Here is a 9,259-nt window from a genome sequence, read left to right as displayed (position 1 = left end):
CTTTTGACTGCGGCGCGTGCGGCGTACGCTGTGTGTAGGTGAGTAGGTGACGGTGAAATGCTATTTACACTTCAATTAAGGTCCTAGTACCAATCCTAATGCCTACGTGGCACATCCACGTCAACAATGAACGGTAAAACGGGTTAAACCCCCCAACAAGAACAATATAGGATAGGATATGCTCGTCAAGGTTCAACCTTGTCAGACGATTTTAAGAGAGTTGAAGCCGCTGCATTAGGCTAAAAGTATCCTCATGAGAGACAGTTTAGTGTTAAATTAAGATTGTGTCGTTATGTTTCGAGTGAAAGGCCCGCTATTGTGTGGTAAGTTAGAATTTAAATATTTCTCATATTAGGTTCAAAATCTCACATTAAAAAATTATAATTTAAAAAAAATCATAACACATAACATAAGAAATTACAAACTTTACATAATCGAACTGAGATTAATAGCTAAGAAAGGTACTCACGATCTCTGACAATTATTTAATCAATCTTTTTGGACACAAACGCATAAATGTTACATTGTGAAGCATGTTGCTGGCGCGGTGTGTGCGGCGCACTCAACGTGTCTCACTATCACTTGAGTTCCCCAAGTAGCCACTTCGAAGAGTCATAAGAGTTTTGAAAGGCAATTGTGACGAGTAGTAGACTATAAGCTTCCAAAAAGAAATTGGAGGTGATTTGTTGTGCTCTATACCTACGTAGAAATGATGCACAAAATCACATAATAAACTTAATAGTTGTAATGGAACGAGTATATTCAGAAACTTAGTTAACACAAGATAAAGTGAAAAGAAATGATTTGATGTGTTTTTTTATATTGGATTTGATGTGTTATTCTTCTTCCGTTCTATAGAAGAAACAGAACACATCAAGAAAGGCAGCACTTTGTTACACTGTTTTAAAACCATAGGAATCTAGGGGCAAGTTTGACAAAGCTACAGCTCAGGATTCCATGGTAGAAGTGATTATGCCTCTAAAATAAATTTGCAAGCTAGCTAATTCAATGTTCCTGAGAGATAAGATTATGCTAGAAGTTTCCTCGGTGTCTCTAAATGTGTACAAGATACATCATTTGTCAGCAATCTAAAGTGGATAACTTGTTGGTTTCTGAATAAGCGTAGCAATAACTACACTATTTTTTTGACATTACAAGACGGATATTCAATAAAGATATAATTTTTCATCAAAGCATATTACTTATCTCTCTCCAAAATAGTAAAATCAATATTATACAATAAAAATAGGAGAAAAATTGAGTTACCCTACCGGAGGAAGCCGTGCGACGTGAGTAGGTGGCGGTGGATCTGAAGCTACCCACTGCCGGTGACATCCTCTGTGAGGCGGATGCCGTGTGCCATCTTCGGATCATCGGTTGGCTGTCCAAGAGAGGACGGAGGAACACATTAGGTGGCTGGCTTTGTTGCTCCTTAGGTAAGGGGCCCGGATGCGGATGGCTCTCAGGGTGTTGAAGCGCGTCGATGGAGGAGAACATTGGTCGGTAGGCATGAGTTGCCAAAGGATCCGGCACAATGGGTAGGGAGATCTGCTCTCTCACCCTAGTGGCGGCGCGTCTAATATGGTTAGTGTGGTGGATTGATGGGATGGGTGCCGAACCCTAGAAGTTTTTCTTTTATACTGATGGCAGAGGATGGGTAGTTTTTCCTGAAGTCCAAGGGACAATCTCATAAACACCTCGCCACAATCAGTGGGATTCTCTCCTAAGCGACGTTCAGGACCAATTCATCACGCACGTTGGTTTGCTCGTGGTTAGAAAAATCGATTCCCCCGAAGCGGATGGAATCACATCATTTGGGACTCAGGAATGTACATTTTTTTACTAGAATCCGCTCCGGATCATTACCTAAATAGAGCCAAGGTTTCACATATAACTAACTACCCAACTTGTTGTTGATGATGTTCATAGTTAGGATGAGGAGGTGGAGAGTAGGATTTTGTTTTATCCATAAATTTTTTAAATGAACAGGCACGAGTCTGTGCCTATTTCATTGACATATTTTTTCCACATTCGTTACTTACTAAGTGGGCCATGAAAAAGGGCCACCACGATACCGTGGACTTGGGATAGGCTAATAGAAATTGTGGTCGAGCCGAACGACAGAAGGCATATATGGATGTGCTCGCCAATCATGGGCGACATGAGCTAAAACAAAAAGGAAAATTTACTATACGAAATAGTAGTGCTCGGAAGTCAGAAAAGTATGCATGGTGACCACATTAAACATATGAGCTATATAGTAGTTTTTTCGGATCCAAGGGTCAAACATAGCAATTCAAATGTAGATAACGTTTTATACATGATATAGTTGTGGTGTGTCCACATATTTTTTTTAAAAAAAGTGATGCTTACACTCTATAAAAATTCTTGTAGCGCACCCACTTTTTTTTAAAAAATAAGGAATTAATTAATCAATTAGTGTTCCACAGAAAGTAAGAAAAAACATCCAATCGGCACCAAGGACAGTGAGTAGTAGTGATCGGACGGCTTGATTCAAGTGCGCAAGGGATCTCAAAATTGGTACAAAGAGGTCTAAAAGGCTTTATGTGGACACTCATATCTATATCGGTATTCAAGCCCACTAACGGGTGCAGTCCAAGATGAAACTCAGTAGGCAGTTTTCAAGCTATACGCAACTAGAAATCAATAAATTTTTGAGAGGCACAAGGTTCCTTACCAACAAAAGACGCATAAAGTCTAGTCGGCCGGAGAAAGACGATGAAGCCCAATCTACCCCTGTTCTGCTTGGGCTGAGCCGGAGGAGAGTATACAGGAAGTCGAGATTCCATTGTAACGAATGGCCATGTTTGCTAATTACTACTAAGATGGCACTTAAAAATAAAATAAGTAAATTTCGAGTGAAGCTGAACTAAACATAGATTTTACGCATCCAATTCTACTCCATATCCAAACATGCCCTGTATGTTTGAATATTATCCCGTTTTAATGTGATACGTATCTTTAAAATTTGTTATGCATAGCTTTGGAGGTGACGTGGCACAAAATTGATATCTACTTACTCCACATGTTACCACAAATAAACACCCTTATAATTGAAAAGAATAAAGACGGTTTTCACACGTTCTCATGTAGAGATTTTTCGATTTGTTTTGTTACTAACAAATGTAGTTCAAATATTATTCAAAATCAATTTCACTCTGGTTCCCATAGATTGGTGTTAAGGTCTAAACTTGCATGAACTGTGAATGCCACACACAATTCTCCCGTTACCATGAACTGTGAATGCAGGTTTGCTAGGAAGATACTCTCTTTGTCCCAAATTGTACGTGATTTTGACTTTTGTAGATACATAGATTTTACTATGTATATAGACATAATATATATCTAAATCATATATCTAGAAAAGCCAAAACGATATACAATTTGAAACGAAGGGAAATAAGTATATTTCAAGTCAAGCTGGATTAAACCTATATTTTCCCATATCCTGTCCTACTCCCTATCCAAACATGCCTCTATGTTGAACCTGATCCGATTTTAATGTGGTAATGTGGTATTTTCAGAATAGATTATGCACAGATTTGAAGGTGATGTGGCACAAATTTGATATCCTGCTAACTCCACATATTCTCACAAATACACACCATTATAATTGAAGAGAATGTTTGTTCTCACGATTCACGAATTAGCAACGCAGCATCTGTAGAGAAAGCGTACTAGCTGAGGGAATCAAACATTGCACAACTAATAACATACAAATAGCTGAGGATATCAAACATTGCACATCTAACATATTCATGCCATTCATGATATTTGTGTGTGATATTGCAGGGCAAACTCAACAAGTCTCACTTGTTCTTGAGTTCCATTAGAAGGCTAAAAGAAAGAGGTCTGAATTCGCTATCACACACACGGTGCCTCGATAAGCCTCATATGCCTCCAATTTCCATGAGCAGCCATTCCTTTCTCATGTTTTCCGGGAGTGCCATAAGAGATCTGAACCGGCGCTCATCTCGGATAAGCATACTATAGGCTTGCAGCCGGTCAGCGTGGGCCAATCTGGGTATCTCTCTGAGAACCTCAAAGATCTCTTCAGGTGAAGTGTCTTTGGGCGCTTGTGGAGGTTCAGCAGCCTTCAAAGAAGCTTGAAGTGATTTGTTGATTTCACCGAGCATGTGGAGAAGTGCATCTTCTTTCTCAATATCTACAAACAGATGGGGCACAAACAGTAAATGAAATGAGCACAATTATAGTCGTAAAGGATCACTGCAGCAGATTAAATAGCCCCCCTTTTTTTTCCTTTTTACCATATAAGCTGCAGTTTATTTTCATAGGCCTCATTCAGTTTATATTGTGAAAAATTATATGACCACGAAGCTGCTTGCTATGAAAAGACAGAAATCAGGTAATAGAACCATCCTTTTGTCACTGAATGATTCTGTTTAGTGGATGGATGACCGAACTGACACTTCGATAAAAGCTATATCCAGGACTAATCCAATTGCCAAAATGGAGTTAGATAGATAAAATCACAGGAAGGGGTGTCTGCTGATCAGTGAATTTGATTCGGCTCGGAATCTAATCATCCAAACACGCCCTGAGTGTGAATCATACCAAGCTTGCGTGATTTCTTCGCAGCGGATGCAGGGCTACTTTCCCCATCGCGCTCATCTTCCTGAAACAGGCGTAAAATGAGCAGCTAGCACACACTAGCGTCAGATAAGTACTACGCAACGCCTGAGAGAGGGTTCGATAAGATTGGATCGGCAGGATGCGTAGCCAACACGAGCGAACCTTGGCGGCCTCCGGCACCGCGCGATGGCGGCGGCGCACGCCCGCGCCGCGCTCGATGCGGCACGGAGGTTCTTCGACTTGGACCCGGGGATGGTGGCGGCGGCTCGTCGCCGCCCTCCGCGGCCGCCGACCTGGAGTAGAAGAAGGTATGCAATTCGGAGGAGGAGCTGCGGAACACGCGGTCCCAGTCTATCTCGATCCGGGGGAGGGCCATCGCCGCCGCTGTTCTGCGACCTCCGGGCTCCGGCTATCGAGGAGAGAGAGAGAGATTTCGGGGGATTCCAGATTTGCCGCCGCGGCGAGGAAAAAGCTTTCCATTTTCGCGCTCGGGATGTTTGGGCCGGGCCGATTCTTCAGGCTCAGGCCCGTTGATACACACACAAAAAAAAAAAAATTGGGCCAGTCCGTGACTAGACAGGCTATCGTGTGCTTACAATAAACCCCATTTGCCTCCGATTTCCTTGAGAGCAAAACCATCAGGATCTGAATATAGAAGATCATCAACACGGATCAATCTAATAAAATCTGTACACATGCTGAACCCGTTCTCCCAGAGAAATCCATAACGGCCCATTTTATGATTCAAGTAAACAAACCATTTTATAAGAATGCAACCACGAATTAGCCCAAACTCTGTATCATGCACTTCTCACTGGTATTCACATTGATCACTATCAAACGAGCGCCAACCATAATAAAGACTGTCAAGTTATCTCCAACCAGCACAGCCAAGGGGCCATTTGGTACCCCCAATGACGAAACAGAGGCTCGCATTTGGCTCCGACATTGTAACAGTATCGACAAGGAGGCGAGGAGGAGAGCTGTAGGAGTTGTTTCTAAGGGCCACGGGCTCTGAAGAAGCACAAGCACCCGCCCGCCTGGCCTTCCGGTATCATGCCGCCGCCCTTGCTCGTGTCGAGGGCCTCCATGAGCCGCACCACCTCATCCATGTCCGGACGCTTGTCCGGGTTCGCGTCCCAGCACTTGCGCATGATGTTCGCCATCGCGCTTGAGCAGCAGCGGGGGATGTCCGGGCGCAGATTCTGTGCAGACAAACCATTAATCATTCATTCTTCCCAATATATTATATATGTTCAATACGTGGATGGTAAAATAGCCATCTGACAGTGAAGCCAGCAGCTGAAAACGAACCTGATGAACAACAGCAGATGAGACATCTGCAAAACTGAGGTCTGGATAAGGCATGTCACAGCAGTATATTTCCCATAAGCATATGCCAAAACTGTAGACGTCACACTTCCTATTGTATGGCTTGCCTTCAAGGACCTGCAGACACGAATGGCAAAGGAACAAATAATTACTTAGAACAGAAATAACTAGCTAAAACTCCAACAGACTAAAATACTTAGCCTGATAAAGACAGGAAATACAAAGAAGAGCATCTGTTTTCATACAAATCTTATACAGTATAGTATACCTCTGGGGCCATGTAGCCAAGTGTGCCTGTCGCGCCTGTCATATCCTTTGGATTCTGAGCCTCAACACGAGCAACACCAAAATCAGCGATTTTAAGGTTCCGTTGCGTATCAAGTAGCATATTTTCAGTTTTAACATCCCGATGAACTATCTTTCTTGAGTGTAGATAGCTCAATCTGCAAAACAAACAAAACAAGTGGCCATCATAAGATTTAATATAAGAAAATGTATGACAGCAACTTTACCCAACTTCTGAATGAAGGGGGGTTTTATATAGCTTGCTTACCCTCTGGCCAGATCCAATGCTATCTGAACCACAACCTTGTATGCAAGCTTCCGTCGCCTGTTCTTTATTAGATATTGTTTTAGTGTTCCACCAGCAAGATATTCTACCACAACACAACATGCTCTTGGCGGCAGCTCAGTGCGAGAACTATTGACTGGAATCTTAAGGTCTGTAGTACCCATCGATGCACCAATGAACTGCAAGAAAGAAAGTAAAGAGTAAACAAACCATGTAAGTGGATGACAAGAAGAAAGCTACTACTCAAGAGCACAGACAGCACAGTGTGCCACATACTGCTAAAACAAACTAAGCAGAAATATTCACCTTTGTAACATTTGGATGACTGAGCTCATGCCAGACAGCAACCTCCTGCTTAAACGATGCTCGCAGTGTAGCAGTTTCAGTTTCCGTTGCAAAGCCATCTTCACCCCAATCCAACAGTTTTACTGTACACATCATGAGAAAAACAGAATGAACTTAAAGCACATGAGAAGATCAGGACAGTGTAATGCATGTGCAATTGGTAATTTGTTAAAGTATCTGACATTCTAACTCAACAGTAATACAAAAATTTCATAATATCCAGATAATTTCATCCATTTGATAATACGCCGTTTGAGGTAAGCTGTCTATTTGTCTACAAGGCAAAAAAGGGTATGGTGAAAGATGTACAGCATCTCGGTCCTGTGTAGCAAGAGAGCTCAGGAACAGGACACCTGAATAAGCTCATGACACCAGAGGTCACAGATGCACCCAAAACACAAAGCAGACACCTGACGAAATGAAGTTACAATGGCTATTACCCTTCACCCACTAGTATTTAGGTTTTAGGATTTCACGATCAGAATCTCTGAGCAAAAGAAAAAACTAAATCCGCAAAGGTGCAATACTTCACACACATAAACCAATGCAAAGAGAAAAGTCAGCACCACATAACCATCGCACATCACTTGCGCTACAATACATACATGATTACACATTTGACATGTGTAGTGTAAACATTAGAGTTCTATTTTCCATGAACAAGAATTGCTCCTTGATTCACATGGAAAATGAAACAGAGCGTGACCAACTATTTGCTAGAACAGGTATCCAAAGATAGAAGAGGAACAAAACAGAACAATGAATATTCAGATCACATAAGAGCTAGCTGTTCCTGTTAATGGAACTAGGAAATCCCGTTACGAAAAATTCTAAGTCCTAGCATTCATGTACATGTGCCAACTGAATCAAGAATTGCATCATGCGACATGGTTACACATATGCCCCATTTAACCTGCTGCTTGTATCAATTTTCTACCCTGCACGGGTAAGTAAACCACTGTACTATCTACTGAAAACCAAGAATTCTAAGCCCGAACAATCTCATCTCATGCAGACACCCGAAACGAAGAACGAATGAACGATGAGAGAAAACAGGGTACCTGCAACATCCTGCCCATCATACGTTCCGCGATACACCGTGCCGTAGGTGCCCTGCGCGATGACGTACCGAATCTCGAGCTTGGCGAGGTCGATCTCCCAGTCCTCCCGGGGCCCCAGGGTGGACTTGCCCTTGTGCTTCTCCCAGGTCTTGGCCAGCTGCTTCTCCAGCTGGATGTCCAGGCTCTCCAGGTCGATCTTGTCGGCTCGCACGTAGGTCTCGTTCTTCGCCGCCGCCGACGCGCCATCGCCGGCGCTCGACGCCATCGCGGCCCGGGACCGGCCTCCGGCTTCCAAGACCTCAACTTGTCTCCCTTGGCGGAGACTTGCAGCCTCCGCTGTGTTTGATGGAGCAGTGGAGCCCTCCACAGGACCTCTGCGCCGCCAGGGGCAGAGGCCAGGGTCGCAAATTCTGCATACACAAACAGGAAGCCATTGGCGTAAATGGGCGGAATTGAAGGAAGCAAGCCCCTAAAATTCTTGGGACACGAACTGATTACAAGCACAGCTCCAGCACGCGGCAAGCAAATCACTGCGGAATGGGGGCATTGGAGCAAGGGAGGGGAGAAAGATTCGGATTCGGATTTGGTTGCAACCAGCAACCAGACTAGCTACTCTGGTAGGAGCAAGGGAGATTCCTCCCGAGCAAGAGAGGGCGTGTGCTTACCAGCGGAAGGAGGAACCGGTCCCCAGGTCCCGGTGGATCTGCAGCTCCAGCTCCAGCAGCAGGGAGGGGAGAGCAGAGCAGGAGGACGGCGAGGACAGGGAAAGAAGCGGGGAGTTCGAGGTGACGCGCTCCGGTGAGGGCAGGTTATGGGATTAGGTAGGCGTGGGTGGGAGCCGGTAGGTGGCTGCGGCGCCGGCGAGGCGGTGGACGCCGGCGAGGTGGGTTTGGTTTGGTTTGGTGCGAGGAGGCCGGAGCGGGTCAGCAGGTGGAAGAACAGGTGTTTCAGAAGTTTGGCCAGGAGTGGGGAATTTACGGTAATAAATGTCAAGGATTAAATCACGTTTTCGGCATTGCTTAGCTAGGAGGCGTGCCACTTGTTGAACAAAAGAGTTTCTTTTTTTCTTTATTCCCGCAAGCAAAAAGGAATTTATTTTATCTTTTCCTAGAGAGAAATAAAGGAACTTAGGTCCAAAATGAAAAGAGAAAGGTTGGAACATGCTCCCAACGCTAGGGCCACGCAAGGAAAACCCGGTCGCTAGGTCCCGGTGCATTTGCAACTCCAGCTCCAGCAGCAGGGAGTGGGGAGCAGAGCAGGAGGGCGGCGAGGATTGGGAAAGAAGCGGGAATTCGAGGTGACACGCTCCGGTGAGGGTAGGTTATGGGATGAGGTA

General features: G+C 44.3%; 1 protein-coding gene across 1 annotated transcript; it reads right to left on the bottom strand.

Moving 5' to 3' along the window:
• Positions 1–5,357: 5,357 nt before the first annotated feature.
• Positions 5,358–8,895, bottom strand: LOC117850633 (serine/threonine-protein kinase 52). The gene is made up of 7 exons (XM_034732490.2): positions 8,589–8,895; positions 7,924–8,333; positions 6,824–6,945; positions 6,500–6,696; positions 6,215–6,389; positions 5,929–6,063; positions 5,358–5,819 (listed from the first exon to the last, which is right to left on the bottom strand). The coding sequence occupies exons 2-7, from the start codon at positions 8,186–8,188 to the stop codon at positions 5,613–5,615; spliced, it is 1,101 nt and encodes a 366-aa protein (XP_034588381.1). The 5' UTR covers positions 8,189–8,333; positions 8,589–8,895; the 3' UTR covers positions 5,358–5,612.
• Positions 8,896–9,259: the final 364 nt, after the last annotated feature.

The sequence above is a fragment of the Setaria viridis genome, chromosome 3, assembly GCF_005286985.2.
Source record: "Setaria viridis chromosome 3, Setaria_viridis_v4.0, whole genome shotgun sequence".
NCBI classification, from domain to species: Eukaryota; Viridiplantae; Streptophyta; class Magnoliopsida; order Poales; family Poaceae; genus Setaria; species Setaria viridis.
Note: the sequence above shows the minus strand (reverse complement) of the source record. Positions and strands in the feature narration are given on the sequence as shown.